The sequence below is a fragment of the Salmo salar genome, chromosome ssa26 (assembly GCF_905237065.1).
Source record: "Salmo salar chromosome ssa26, Ssal_v3.1, whole genome shotgun sequence".
In the NCBI taxonomy this organism is placed as follows: Eukaryota; Metazoa; Chordata; class Actinopteri; order Salmoniformes; family Salmonidae; genus Salmo; species Salmo salar.
Window position 1 is genome coordinate 27,828,788 of NC_059467.1, and position 16,618 is coordinate 27,845,405.

The following is a 16,618-nucleotide window of genomic DNA, read 5'->3' on the forward strand; positions in this document are numbered from 1 at the left end:
CACCCTTCAACCACACCCACACCCACACACACACACACACACACACACACACACAGACACACACTCCAGCCCTAAAACTCAGCACACTCATTCATAAAATGCAAAGAAGTTAAAGATAAGTTCATCTTAAAATCTCATCATGTTGGACCCAGACCAGGTGAGCTGTTTTAAAAGGACTGAAACTTTAGCAGACCTGGTGTCACACACACACTGGGATCAGGGGGAGCAACAGCCCATCAAACCCAGGGAAAGACCTGACTGCCTCTTCTCAATCACACATCCATCCAATCACACGTCCGTTCACTGACACACACACACACACACACACACACACACACACACACACACACACACACACACACACACACACACACACACACACACACACACACACACACACACACACACACACACACACACACAACCGAGAGAGGGGAGACGGGAAGGGGGAATGAAGGGGGAAATGAAGAGGGGATAGGGGTTAGATGAAGAGTCTCTCCTTAGCAGAATGTCTCTCCTTAGCAGAATGTTTTGTGGGCTCAAATAATGTGCAGTTAGGTGGGAAGAGAATGGGGCTCACGAGGGGGGAAGAGCAGGGGAGTGCATCGCCCCGCCAGCCATGCCTTCATAACACATTTCTCATTCACCAGCTAAAGCGTTGTTAGCTTTTTAAACCAATCAGGCAGTTGGATGATGAATGATTTAACACTTGTCGAAGGAAGGAGCTCGGTTTGAAATGCCTTCTGTTTTCACTCACGGTCACAGGAGACAGCCTGACAGAGAGGAGAGGAGCACCGGAATAAACACCATTCCCTTTCATATTCCAGCTCCTCTTCTTTTCACGTGTTGATGTTTATGTCAATGCTGGCAGCTCACTAATCTGCTATCAGTGACAGTTTCGAACTTTCAATTCACTCTGAACCTAAATCACTATCACAACCAACTCTGCAATACCTTGTTACAGTGTTTATCTCAGGATGAGCAGGTAGGAAGAAGGATAACAAGTTCAGCAACTCAAAGATAAGCGTCTTCATTTCTACGGCTCATGTGAAAATAAGTCTGAGCCTACTGGTACCAGTGTCTAGTGGAGTCCTCCAGTAACAAACACGTACTTAGGTTATTACAATGCAATTACCATTTACATTGTAATTGTAACATATATATTTTTTATAATTCTAGAATTCTATCATTTTTCAAATGAGTAACAATCTATTGACTTGCAATCACACAGAATTAGAGGCTAAATACTGGCATAATGACACCCAATGGTAATCAAAGGAAGTGCAATGCATTTTTGTTCAGCAGAATTACGCAAGTCAAGGAAATGCTGCCCCCTGGTGGTATTTATATGTTATTTCACCTTTATTTAACCAGGTAGGTGACGAATATGAAGCGAGGGCCAGCCAACGAGAGCATACAGGTCACAGTGGTGGGTAGTATATGGGGCTTTGGTGACAAAACTCCCCTGATATCTCATTTCAGTTCATCAAATTGCCATTCTACAAACCCTTTCTGTTCAAAGTGGACACTTTGACAACAGAGTATACAAAATCTACTTTTGTCAAGCACAGTCAAGTTCAGCAAACACGTCTACTGACAAGTTATCCAACAAGAGTTGTGAAACATGTTAGTCCTCCTACCACATTCTGGATTCAATACAACAAGCTTCACAATGAATCAGAGGCGACAAAAGAATTAGTTGCCTGTTGGCATGTTATTTTAGCATTAAGACGTGTCACATATCAGTTTGCAAACAATGTAAAAAAATAAATAACAAATTAATAAAGCTGCATACAAAGATGGTCTCTTTTTTTGCTTTCTTGATGGCAGCTCCAAAGTGCAGGTGTTTCAGCCTAGCTCAGCGCTTTCTGTGGTGGAAGGGCAGCCAGCGGAAAATACAGAGCGTAGATGTTGGTAATCTTCTCTAGTTGCGCCAGGATTGGCTCAGTGTTCTGTCACTCATGGGGACACTACGTCACCGCAGAATCTACAGGGTGAGCTAGGCAGTTCAAGCCCCCTTGAATGCTGACATAGATTTACATGATGAAGCGCCCATCCAAGAAGGCTCAAGGTCATTGGCCACAGATAAAATTACATCAAATCACGTTATACTGTATCTACCGTAGCTTTGATTGGACTGATCATGTCAACATCATACTTTCAAAATCTTAGCTGGCAAGCTAGACAAGCAGTCATCATCATGAATCATGTCGACAATCTACTGGCAAATCCTTTTCAATCATTGTCATATGAAGAGAAATTATAGATAAAATGTATCGGTGCTTATCGGCCATTGGACATAAACATTACACAACAAGTTAGAAATCGAAATTCAACAATGAGTGGTTTGTAAGAAATCAGTGGATGCCTGCAAGCGTTGAAAATAAATTACTATTTTGCTTCCCCTGCCTGCTATTCGGTGGAGAGGGTGTGTGGTCCAAGTCTGGGTTTAAGGGTCTAATTTCCAAGGTAAAAAAAATAAACATTCACACGCAATACCATGGGCCAGAAGAGGCTGAATACATTGGTCATGCTGTCAATTCAGCAGCATGACTTCTGCCGCGTTCAAAACAACTGGAAACTTGGAACTGGGAAATCTCAGATGTCAGTGAGTTCAAGACAACTGGGAACTCAGAAAAAAATGAGCTCAGACTGGGAAAATATGTTTTCAACGGTCATCCAACACGGAATTCCAAGTCGGGAACTTGGGTGTCTTTCTAGAGCTTTGACCTGAAGATCACTGACATAACTATTCAACCTTGTTTTTTTTCAGAGTTCCCAGTTGTCTTAAAAGCACCATAAATCCAGAGAATGGCAGATTTTGATGACAAAATTTTATGACAAAATTAAGACAAAATTTGCCCACAAGAAGGACCGCTGCGCCACCTTCCTGTTCAAGTGAGCAGCACAACAATTGTGAGTCCAAAAATGTCTTGTATGCTGCTGCATCAATTATGCAATATGCCAGGGAGATATGTATACTGTAGCTAAGAAAGTAATACTGTATGTTGTGTAGTAAGCTGCTAGTAGACAGTGTGCCTCACCCTAATACTTTGGTCCCTTCCCCCTCATAACTGGTGGTGCACATGTAGCCTATAGCCTGTCTTAGAGAAATATCATTGAATATTGTAAGAGATTTCATTGTCTGCTTATATGCCCCCTTTATTTATCCTACGGTTGTGACTTGGTGTACAGGGAGAATACTGTAAAAAAGGCCTATGTTCTGAATTCTGACGCTGTACATTTCAAAAGTGCTGAACAAATAGTTATATTGACTGTTCGTCTTAGCTCGCTCATTAATGTCTTAATCGAAATAACGGATTGCCTCTTATCCGCTTATCATTCCCTTATGCCATAGTTTGTACATCTCAATTGTCAGTAGAAACCACATTTGTTTATGCAAGTCAGCCATATCAGCTTCACTACCATTCAAAAGTTTGGGGTCACTTAGAAATGTCCTTGTTTTTATAAGAAAAACACATTTTTTTGTCCATTAAAATAACATCAAATTCATCAGAAATACAGTGTATACATTGTTCATGTCGTAAATGACTATTGTAGCTGGAAACGGCTGATTTTTTATGGAATATCTACAGTTGAAGTCGGAAGTTTACATACACCCTAGCCAAATACATTTAAACTCAGTTTTTCACAATTCCTGACATTTAATCCTAGTAAACATTCCCTGTCTAGGTCAGTTAGGATCACCACTTTATTTTAAGAATGTGAAATGTCATAATAATAATAATAGTAGAGAGAATGATTTATTTCAGCTTTTATTTCTTTCATCACATTCCCAGTGGGTCAGAAGTTTACATACACTCAATTAGTATTTGGTAGCATTGCCTTTAAATTGTTTAACTTGGGTCAAACATTTCAGGTAGCCTTCCACAAGCTTCCCACAATAAGTTGGGTGAATTTTTGCCCATTCCTCCTGACAGAGCTGGTGTAAGTGAGTCAGGTTTGTAGGCCTCCTTGCTCGCAAATGCCTTTTTAGTTCTGCCCACAAATTTTCTATAGGAGTGTAGTCAGGGCTTTATGATGGCCACTCCAATACCTTGACTTTGTTGTCCTTAAGTCATTTTGCCACAACTTTGGAAGTATGCTTTGGGTCATTCTCCATTTGGAAGACCCACTTGCGACCAAGCTTTAACTTCCTGACTGATGTCTTGAGATGTTGCTTCAATATATCCATATAATTTTCCGTCCTCATGATGCCATCTATTTTGTGAAGTGCACCAGTCCCTCCTGCAGCAAAGCACCCCCACAACATGATGCTGCCACCCCCGTGCTTCACGGTTGGGATGGTGTTCTTCGGCTTGCAAGCCTCTCCCTTTTTCCTCCAAACATAACGATGGTCATTATGGCCAAACAGTTCTATTACCCGCAAAACAACAGTCTCAACGTTAACAGTGACGAGGCGACTCCGGGATGCTGGCCTTCTAGGCAGAGTTCCTCTGTCCAGTGTCTGTGCTCTTTTACCCATCTTAATTTTTTATTTTTATTGGCCAGTCTGAGATATGGCTGTTTCTTTGCAACTCTGTCTAGAAGGCCAGCATCCCGGAGTCGCCTCTTCACTGTTGACGTTGAGACTGGTGTTTTGCGGGTACTATTTAATGAAGCTGCCAGTTGAGGACTTGTGAGGCATCTGTTTCTCAAACTAGACACTCTAATGTACTTGTCCTTTTGCTCAGCTGTGCACCGGGGCCTCCCACTCCTCTTTCTATTCTGGTTAGAGCCAGTTTGAGCTGTTCTGTGAAGGGAGTAGTACACAGCGTTGTAACCAATGTTCAGTTTCTTGGCAATTTCTCGCATGGAATAGCCTTAATTTCTCATAACAAGAATAGACTGACGATTTTCAAAAGAAGGTTCTTTGTTTCTGGACATTTTGAGCCTGTAATTTAACCCACAAATGCTGATGCTCCAGATACTCAACTAGTCTAATGAAGACCAGTTTTATTGCTTCTTTAATCAGCACAACAGTTTTCAGCTGTGCTAACATAATTTCAAAAGGGTTTTCTAATGATAAATTAGCCTTTTAAAATGATAAACTCTTGGATTAGCTAACACAATGTGCCATTGGAACACAGGAGTGATGGTTGCTGATAATGGGCCTCTGTACACCTATGTAGATATTCCATTAAAAATCAGCCGTTTCCAGCTACAATAGTCATTTACAACATTAACAATGTCTACACTGTATTTCTGATCAATTTGATGTTATTTTAATGGACAAGAAATTTGCTTTTCTTTCAAAAACAAGGACATTTCTAAGTGACCCCAAACTTTTGAACGGTAGTGTATGTTTTTTAAAAAGGCAGTAAATGAGGCTGAATGAACTGCTTCGTTTCCCAGACAACGTTCCGCTGATGGTGTTGCGGTGTTAAGGATTCATGAAGCTGAAAAGAAAGCTCTGCTGTTGGGACAGCTTTATGTAGGCCCTAACAGTTTGTGGGCACCATTTGTCACCATTGTAGTGCAAGTCATGTATTGTTTAGTGTTGTGTTGTGTAGTGGCTATGCTGGCATGCAGAAAATAAATAAAATGAATTTGCCCCACCAGGATATACATGCTAAAATCGCCACTGCAATTAATAATGTTTCCACAGGTGAAAATAGGAGACCCAGAAGAGTCATTAAAATAAGGATCTTAATCCAGATCTACTGCTCTATCAAAATAATACTATATAATTACACATAAAAACACAATACTAATGTAAATGTTTGTGTCAAATACAGACCAGTCTGGATAAAAGCTTGATTTAAAAAAAAGACCTGACAAATGTAACATGTCTAAACTGACATAATGTAAGTCAGGTAGATTATATTTTGTTTACTAGTTTCAGCTGACAGTTTACACTATAAGCATACAAATACAATGTTGTTATTACAGCAATTACAGTTACCAGAAGGACATAATGTAAAGTGTTACGACAACCATAAATCTCTTCCAATTGTCTCAGAGGCTTCAGTAATGTAAAGTGAGACTACAGAGAGACAGCTAGGTGGCAGGCTATAACCACTTCATCTCTTTTGATATCCTCAGGGAATGTGTCTGCATATATTTGACAGTCAAATTCTTTACTACTATACCTAATGGTTAAACCTAGCTACCTAGAGCAGCCCTGTGTGTAGATTAGTCTTCTATGAAATAGATTACCTCTTCAACATCCTATGCAATACAGGCCTTTCCATCATAAGGAAGATCAAATGATGAGTTTCCCAAAAGCCAGAGGCTACATACATTCAGCAACTGTATTTTTCAATGTAATGAACTAAATCCATATTTTTGAATGAATATATCCCTCTGTGTAACTGATTCACAGAACAACTAAGGGCATGTCACACTGTGGTAGTGACAGTGGGGTAGTAACTCTTACCTGTGGGGTAGTTGCTCTGAAGGTGGCCCCTGCAGTGGGGGTGGCAGTTCGGGGGGAGATGTTATTCTGGGCCTGGGCCTGGGCTTGGGCCTGTGCCTGGGCAAGGGCCTGCTGTGGGACCATCACCAGCTGACCCATCTCAGTGCGCACCAACACCATTCCTAGAGTGCAGACAAAGCAATCACACACAATATCCACAGTCAAAGTCATTACACTGACATAAAAGGCACCTGGGCTGGCTGTCAATGAAATGCAACTATTTCAGTCACATAGTGACCCTAGAAAGTGACAAGGAGACCAGTGACAAGGAGATCACGTTGGATTTAAGAAACAGTAGAATCAATTCTGATGTTGATTCTGATTTCCTAATGCCATGTTCAATCTGCCCATGAGAGCAGTTCATTCCATTTACATCAGCATCAAATAGAATGAGAAATGATAGAGCTTTTATTACACAGTGTATCTGTTACTGAACATAAACGCCTCAAATAAATTTCCATAAGCCTCTTCGAGATTAACTCAGAGAAAATGTAACTATATTATAGTACAATTTTTTCACTAACACACAAAAGATACTTTAATCACTGAACATTTTGGGTAGGCTAATGGGTATGCTATAAGAGTAATGTCCAGACACAAGTAGACCCTATGTGACTTACAATATATAGATCTCTGCGGAGGAACAACTGAAACTGCAACATACCACCCTGCATCTCCCTGCTGGTTTGCCTCTGAAGCTAAGCAGGGTTGGTCCTGGTCAGTCCCTGGATGGGATACCAGATAGTGTTGGAGGGCTGGTAAGAGGCACTCTTTCCTCTGGCCTTAAAAATATCCCAATACCCCAAGGCAGTGATTTGGGACATTACCCTGTGTAGGGTGCAGAATTTTGGATGGGACGTTAAACAGATGTCCTGACTCTCTGGCTGCGTTTACACAGGAAGCTCCATTCTGAAATGCTTTCCACTAATTGGTCTTTTGACCAATCACATCAAGTTCCTCTAAGGCAGGGTTCCCCAAACTCGGTCCTGGGGCCCCCCAGGTGCACATTTTGCCCTAGCACTACACAGCTTATTCAAATAACCAACTCATCGTCAAGCTTTGATTATTTGAATCAGCTGTGTAGTGCTAGGGCAAAAACCAAAACGGGGGGGGGGGACTTCGGGAAATCCTGCTCTAAAGAATGAACGTGTCCAGATACTCAAAGTTATACAGATACACCATTGGGAGCATCTTGACTGGCTGCATCACCACTTGGTACGGCAACTGCATGGCACCCGGCCGCAAGGGGCTACAGAGGGTGGTGAGTAAGGCCCTGTACATCACTGGGGGCGAGCTGCCATCCAGGACCTCTATTCCAGGCTTTGTCAGAGGAAAGCCCAAAAATGTTTCAAAGATTCCAGCCAAGTCATAGACTTTTCTCTCTGCTATAGTACCGCACAGCAAGCAGTACCAATGCACCAAGTCTGGAAACAACAGGACCCCGAACAGTTTCTATTCCCAAACCACAAGTCTGCTAAATAGCTAATCAAATGGCTACCCGGACTATCTGCATTGACCCTTTTAGCACTAACTCTCTTGCACTCTACGCGCACACACACTGGACTCTACCCACACACTCATACATATTGTACCTACACCCCAACACACACATACACTACATAATTACAGCCTGAATTTAAAATACAGTAGATTCAATTTAGATGTTTTGTTACTGGCCTACAAGCAATACACCATAATGTCAAAGTGGAATTGTTTTTCTAAATGTTACAAATTAATAAAAAATTAAAAGTTGAAATTTCTTGGGTCAATAAGTATTCAACCCCTTTGTTATGGCAAGCCTAAATACATTCTGGAGTAAAAATGTGCTTAAGAAGTCACATAATAAGTTGCAAGGACTCTGTGTTCAATAATAGTATTTAACATGATTTTCTATGACTACCTCATCTCTGTACCCATGCATACAATTATCTTTTAGGTCCCTCAGTCGAGCAGTGCATTTCAAACACAGATTCAATAACAAAGACCTGGGAGGTTTTCCAATTGTTAGAATAATTTGTATGTGTTAGGATAATGACTTAAGTGTTCCACTCTGAAATTGTAGGATAGGTGGAAAAGTTTGATAATTATGAGAAGATAAAACCAGGATTGGGGTAGATCTGTTAGTAGTGAAATACTATGATGTTATATTCTTTAGTAGGGATGTAAACAGAGTGAAGTTGTAGAGTAGATAATAGAAAATCATTAGAGGGTTTCAAACCAAGAGGGTCCCAACGGGGGAGGGGAAGTGAAAGCCTTGAAGAATGTGACAATTTTTATGGTTCTTTGTGTTTAGTAGAAAAGTACTGGTTGTTTGAGAAGGGAGTGGTCTAAAGATAGGAATGTGTGTGTGTATTATAAAAGGACTGATTATTCATTTTTGACTTGAGATCTCATGAATAAAGACCGTTGAACCTTTTTTATAAAATCTGAGACTTTGCCTAATTATTAGTGAATCAAGGGTCTTACAAACCTCGTTTAATTGGTTAAAGATTAAATGCATTATTGGGATTAAAAATTCCCTTAACACCAATGCCTCACAAAGAAGAGCACCTATTGGTAGATGTGTAAAGATTTTTTTAAAAGCAGACATTGAATATCCCTTTGAGCATGGTGAAGTTATTAACTACACTTTGGATGGTGTATCAATACACCCAGTCACAAAGATCCCTTCCTAACTCAGTTAATGGAGAGGAAGGAAACTGCTCAGGGATTTCACCATGAGGCCAAAGCAGACGTTAAAACAGTTAAAGTTGAATGGCTGTGATAGCAGAAACCTGAGGATGAACCAACAACATTGTAGTTACTCCACAATACTAACCTAATTGACAGAGTGAAAATAAGGAAGCCTGTACATCAGAGGAGGCTGGTGGGAGGAGCTAAAAGAGGACGGGCCCATTGTAATGTCTAGAATTTAATAAATGGAATGGCGTCAAACATGTGGTTTCCATTTGGTTGATGTGTTTGATACCGTTCCATCAATTCCATTCCAGTCTTTATGGTGAGCCCGTCCTCCTTTAGTTCCTAACCAACAGCCTCCTCTGAGGTACATAATACAAATATTCCAAAACATGCATCCTGTTTGCAACAAGGCACTAAACTAATACTGCAAAAAATGTGGCAAAGCAATTAACTTTTTGTCCTGTATACAAAGTGTTGTGTTTTGGGCAAATCCAATAGTAATGAGTTCTGAGTACCACTCTCCATTATTTTCAAGCATAGTGGTGGCTGCATCATATTATGGGTCTGCTTGTAATCATTAAGGAACAGGGGAGTTTTTCAGGATAAAAAAAGAAACAGAAAGGAGATAAGCACAGGGAAAATCCAAGAGGAAAACCTGGTTTAGTCTGCTTTCCATCAGACATTGGAAGATTAATTCACTTTTCACGAGGACAATAACCTAAAACACAATGCCAAATCTACACTGAAGTTACTTACCAAGAAGACAGTGAATGTTCCCGAGTGACCGTTTTGACTTATCTATTTGAAAGTCTATGGTAAGACCTGAAAATGGTTGTCTAGCAATGATCAACAATCAATTTGAGCTTGAAGAACTTCGAAAAGAATACTGTGCAAATGTTGTACAATTCAGGTGTGGAAAGCTCTTAGAGACTTACACAGAAAGACTCACAGCTGTAATCTCTACCAAGCTGCTTCTACAAAGTATTTAAATGACATATTTCTATATTTCATTTTCAATACATTTGATAAAATTTCTAAGACATGTTTTCACTTTGTCATTATGGGGTATTGTGTGTAGATGTTTTAGTTTTTTTTAATCCATTATGAATTCAGGCTGTAACACAACAAAATGTGGAATAAGTCAAAGGGTGTAATTAGTTTCTGAAGGCATTGAATAGTCACCTCAACTACCTCATACCCCTGCACATCGACTCGGTATTGGTACTCCATGTATATACTATAGTAGCAATGTTATTTTTACTCTTTATTTAAACATTTTATTCACTGTGTATTCATTCCTCATGTCAGTATTTGTAATTTTATCTTTAACTTTGTTGTTGGAAAAGATCCGTAAGCATTGCACTGTTAGTCTACACCTGATGTTTACAAAGCAAAACAAACAAATACAATTTTATTTGACATCAGATATTTTTCAGAGCTGATCTGATTAGTCAACATACCAACATTTCTGAACTAGGCTGCCTGTGAAAACGCCACCTCCATGGCCAGTAAAGATCCCATGGCTCTTATCATAAGAGTAGGGGTGTTAACCCCAGCGTCCTGGCTAAATTCCCAATCTGGCCCTCATACCATCAAGGCCACCTTATCATCCCCCCTCCTCTGTAACTATTCCCCAGGTTGTTGCCGTAAATGAGAATGTGTTCTCAGTCAACTTACCTGGTAAAATAAGGTTGAATAACATAACCAAATAATCTCTTAAAAAGCACGTTGCATGTGATCTGTCCCCTTCACTATTCTGAGCCTGTCTGAACAGCCTCATAGACAGGTGCTCACTCATTCAAACCCCAGTTAGAAAAACAGATCAGATGAACTTGCTAAACAACAGATGAACTTCAACTTGCCACCTTCAACTCATAAACAAGTAACCTCAATTGAATCCTCTGAAAGCAGGCAATCAGAACACTAAGTCCTTTAAACACAACCTCAATCTCAGTCATAAAAGTGAGCCTCAAGTCATTAGAGCATGACTGGCTCATTGTTTTTAAATGCAAACAGCATGGATTCATTCAGACTGTTCATTTAGCGCTTGCAAACACATGGAAACCTAATCATGCGCCACGCTGAGCACATATGCAGCCCTCACATTGGATTGTCTTCAGGCATGTATTGGTGAGATGAGATGCAATATGGTTTAGAGGTTGAGAAATGCTCATAAACTCATGAATTGCCAGACAGTGATGTGCTCTGGGCCAGGAGTTCCCTGCACTCCATGAAACTTCTCTTCTCCATTTAACTGAGGTTAAAATTATTCTTCAAATCAGAATAAACCATATCAGAGGTATGCATATCCTGCTATTTGTTTATTTTAAAATGTGTAACTCCACTAGAGCTGGGCGATATGGACAAATGCTCTCCACTAGAGCTGGGCGATATGGACAAAAATCCATATTGCGATAAATTGCCTGAATTGATGCAATAACGATAAGTTTATAACATTAATGTGCACCTGTTTCTTTTTATTATCCTTTAAACTACTACTAGTGTGATGCTTGTAGCCATCAATTGTCCCATTAACAATCACACATATTAGTAAACTTATTTCATTTCAAACTTCACATTTCTCTAATATAGGCTACTTATCGTAATGAACAATACCAGCAAAATGCCTGCGATAAGTGATCAGTATTGTCGGTAATTTTTTTTTTTTTTTTTAAAGTCCCTATTCTAATTCCCATTCTCTACCGAGTCAAAGTTTTTAAGCCAAGTTAATAAACAGATCACCAACCATTTCGAATCCCACCGTACCTTCTCCACTATGCAATCTGGTTTCCGAGCTGGTCATGGGTGCACCTCAGCCACGCTCAAGGTCCTAAACGATATCATAACTGCCATCGATAAAAGACAGTACTGTGCAGCCGTCTTCATCGACCTGGCCAAGGCTTTGGACTCTGTCAATCACCTCATTCTTATTGGCAGACTTAATAGCCTTGGCTTCTCAAATGATTGCCTCGCCTCATTCACCAACTACTTCTCAGATAGAGTTCAGTGTGTCAAATCGGAGGGCCTGTTGTCCAGACCTCTGGCAGTCTCTATGGGGGTGCCACAGGGTTCAATTCTCGGGCCGACTCTTTTCTCTGTATATATCAATGATATCGCTCTTGCTGCTGGTGATTCTCTGATCCACCTCTACGCAGACGACACCATTCTGTATGCACCTGGCCCTTCTTTGGACACTGTGCTAACAAACCTCCAAACGAGCTTCAACACCATACAACACTCCTTCCGTGGCCTCCAACTGCTTTTAAATGCTAGTAAAACTAATTGCATGCTCTTCAACCGATTGCTGCCCACACCCTCCTGCCCGACTAGCATCACTACTCTGGACGGTTCTGACCTAGAATATGTGGACAACTAGAAATACCTAGGTGTCTGGCTAGACTGTAAGCTCTCCTTCCAGACTCACATTAAGCATCTCCAATCCAAAATTAAATCTAGAATTGGCTTCCTATTTCGCAACAAAGCCTCCTTCACTCATGCCGCCAAACATATCCTCGTAAAACTGACTATCCTACCGATCCTTGACTTCGGCGATGTCATTTATAAAATAGCCCCCAACACTCTACTCAGCAAACTGGATGTAGTCTATCACAGTGCCATCCGTTTTATCACCAAAGCCCCTGATACTACCCACCACTGCGACCTGTATGCTCTCGTTGGCTGGCCCTCACTACACATCCGTCGCCAAACCCACTGGCTCCAGGTCATCTATAAGTGTTTGCTAGGTAAAGCCCCGCCTTATCTCAGCTCACTGGTCACCATAGCAACACCCACCCATAGCACACACTCCAACAGGTATATTGCACTGGTCATCCCCAAAGCCAACACTTCCTTTGGCCACCTTTCCTTCCAGTTCTCTGTTGCCAATGACTGGAACGAATTGCAAAAATCTCTGAAGCTGGAGTCTTATATCTCCCTCCCTAACTTTAAGCATCAGCTGTCAGAGCAGCTTACCGATCACTGTACCTGTACACAGCCAATCTGTAAATAGCATACCTGACTAACTCATCCCCATATTATTACTTACCCTCTTGCTCTTTTGCACCCAAGTATCAATACGTGCTCATTCATCATCTGCACATCTATCACTCCAGTATTAATGCTAAATTGCAATTATTGTACATTGATTTTTCGATTTTTCCTTTCTTTTGTGTTATTGACTGTACGTTTGTTAATGTGTAACTGTTGTTTTTGTCACACTGCTTTGCTTTATCTTGGCCAGGTCGCAGTTGTAAATGAGAACTTGTTCTCAACTGGCCTACCTGGTTAAATAAAGGTGAAATAAAAAATGTAAAATTAAAAAGAATTATGAGTGCACACAAAATGCATGAGTAGGCCTATCAGTCCGCTGGGCCAACACAGTCATATTGTTTCTTGAAGAACTTGAGTGGCTCTTTCACGTGCCTCATGCAGCTCATGGTAACAACTTTGAGAGATGAATACCAATAGAGGAGATCATGTCTGGTGTGTTTTTTATGTCCTGCCATTTCATTAAACTTGCCCATTGGCAAAATATGTGCATGCTTGTGATGTCAGAAAAGTCATTTGATTGGGTGATATCAAACAGATTTGTGGAACTTTCTTAGAACTGGAATGATGCATGCCATTGTGTACTGTGTTCTGTCATATTGTCAATGCCATTGAAATATACTGTATATTATATTCAGTATACCAGTAAGCATTTTTGTCACCATACCAACTGAGCAGCGAACATTTTGCTCACATGCAGTGTTGGTTGTGATCTTTGTGTTGATAATGGGTGTCATGAATCATGTAATAACTTTATTCAATTTCAGATATTTCTTCAACATTATACAGAATTAACCTAAAATCAATACAGATGTAAAGGAGAAGTTTTTTGTTGTTGTTTTTTTTACAACCAAATCTTAATTTATTTTATGGAAATTGGATGTTATAGGGTCCAGACAACTTTTTTTGTGATTTCACATGTTTGAGAAACTTACCTCCAACAAATCACTTCCTCATCCGTTTTGTGTAATATGGGGCCCCCGAAAAAGCATGAACAAAGGCTCCAGAAACAACCAAATACATTCTCATAGAAAAAACAAAGCTCTCAGTATAGTGACGCAGTTCTTTAGATGTTGTACACAAATTGTCATTCCAAACTTTATCCGCAATGTTATATTCCCTTTTGCACAAATCGAGCTGTTTCCCCTATCCAGCTGTTCCATTCTCCATGTAGCCTGCTGCTACAGGTAACTGCCAAAATAAAGGAAACACCAACATAAAGCATTTTAATAGCATGTTGGGACACCACGGGCGGCAAGAACAGCTTCAATGTGCCTTGGCATAGATTCTACAAGGGCCTGGAACTTCCTGTGTTAAAGCACCCATGCTTTCAGTACACTTTGTATCCAAGTGTTTCCTTTATTTTGGTGGTTACGTGTAAAATGGACAGAGATGTATGGCTCGAGTAACACCAAAGTGTCTATAATGTTTCGGACAAAGTTCGTAATGGCACAATTTCATATGTAAAACATCTAAAGACCTGCATCGCTATACTGACAAAAAAGGACGCATTTGTTTTTGGAGCCTTTGTTCGTGTTTTTTCAGGGCCCCTATACTACACAACGAGGAGAAGAGATTTGCTGTTTGGGGCAAGTTTCTCAAAAACATGTGAAATCACACAAAAGGTGCCTGGACCCAGATGACATTTACATCAAAAATAGAGATTTGGTTGTAAAAACTACTTCTCCTTTAATCTGTATAGAATTTACAGATGTAATCTGTATTGACAGGTGTTTAATCAAATGAATGCTACTTTGCCAAAAGCACATTCAGAATCTGCTGCGTCTTTGGGAATCTTCAGGAAGTGAACAGGGAAATGATGAAGGAACACATCACATGTCCAGGTAATGTTTACATTAAAGTACAAAATTGATGTAATGACAAAGCACAGGGCTCTCAAAAAGACCTGCCCAGTTTCATTGTTTTGATCTGAGCAGATTTCCCCTCTCTCTGATTTGAAGAGAAGAGCAATTCATCCTTCTAACACCTTACCCGGTGGGATGGTAAACCCAGGAGGCAGTTGAATGGTCGTCTGTTGTTGTTGGGGGGGTCTGACAATCAGCTGGGGGGCTACAATCCTTTGAGCCGCTGGGACTCCTGGTCGAAGCAGAGGCTGTGTAGCTGTGGCCACAGCCGGTGATGCTGGCCTTACCATTCCAACCGTTGTTGTTTGTCCAACAACATTGACAGCAGGCTTTGCCATGACATGACTTGCAGTAGAAGTCGCTGCTAGGTTGAAAACAGCAGAGGGAGAGGAAACAGCGTTTATTAAGGAATTGACAACACCTAACGGACTGCACATGACTATTTTAGACTGTACGGGAGCGTCCGACTTCGCTTCAGAACCCTCTTTTTTGTGGTTCACTTGCGAAGCTGCTGCACAGGTGATCGGTCCTATCGCGCCTTGTTTAACCAAGGCCGAGACGGTAGTGCCATTTCCATTATGTGCGATGCTCGCTACAATGTGACTTGGTAGTCTTTGCAAAGCAATAGTAGGAGTCCCCTTATCCAGGGGAATCGCTGATTGAGTTGAAGAAATGCTGGAGTTTGATAAAGTGAAATTCGTCGTATTTACACAAGATGTAACGTCAACGGTCCGATTTGAGTTTGCTGCACTTGCACTGCTAATCAACGCATCAGTTCCCGCCGCAGGGGGATTATTCCTTGACGTTACCGCTCCTCCGGTACCGTTCAAACTCTGTATTCCCGCGGATGCACTCCGTAACGATGCAGTTATGCGTTTTCTTGGATGATCGACAATGTCTGTTGATGTCTGACCTGAAGCCAGAGCGGAACCTCGGCTGGTGGTGGTGCTGCTGCTGCTGATGATGATGCTGTTGACAAACGGAGAAGTTGCTACACCACCAGATGCAGGTAGTGTTGTGATAGATGATGTTCCATGTGATTGCAAACCGCACTTGGTAGCGTTTACTCCAGTCCCTGAAGTGGTGGAAGCTTCCTCAAAGGACGGAATAGAACTCAGCGAAGAAGATGTAACAGTTTTCTCTGAGCTAATTTCTTTAGAGTTCATCTCCTGGTGCATCACAGCTTTATGTTGTCCTTGTTGCTGCTGCTGTACTAGTGTAGTACCCACTTGGGCTGGTAGCGTTTTCCCTAAGTGATGGTTTGCAGTGACTGTAGACCCAGCACCTCTGTTTTCCGACTGAGTATCTGCAGGGTTGCTTTGTCCAACAAGTTGTGACTCCAAAGAGCCCACTAAATCGCTCACAGCTTTTTCATCCACCTCAGAAAATAGCATATCTTCCAGTGGGTCGGAGGTGCTCGCCATCTTTGATCATAGATCGCTGTCTAAAAAAAAAAAGGTGTAAATTAATGAAATGCGCATGCGTGTTACTAGGCATTGTGGGAATTAATCTGACGTCAAAGATATTTAGTTTTTTTTTCTTCAAATTTCATTGATTAATAAATGTATTACTAAACAAAATACTGTAGTAAGGAAATTGTTTAGCACGT

At 40.9% G+C, this 16,618-nt stretch overlaps 1 protein-coding gene across 2 annotated transcripts in view; it reads right to left on the reverse strand.

Annotated features, from left to right (window-relative positions):
- Positions 1-16,446, reverse strand: part of LOC106587565 (transcription initiation factor TFIID subunit 4) — a 93,347-nt gene extending 76,901 nt beyond the window's left edge. For both annotated transcript variants that reach the window (XM_045708205.1, XM_045708206.1), the window contains exons 1-2: positions 15,137-16,446; positions 6,380-6,540 (exon numbers count right to left, since the gene is read on the reverse strand). In XM_045708205.1, coding sequence (XP_045564161.1) covers positions 6,380-6,540; positions 15,137-16,433 — 1,458 coding nt within the window. In that variant the 5' untranslated portion in view covers positions 16,434-16,446. The remainder of the gene's footprint in view (positions 1-6,379; positions 6,541-15,136) is intronic.
- Between the last annotated feature and the right edge of the window lie 172 nt (positions 16,447-16,618).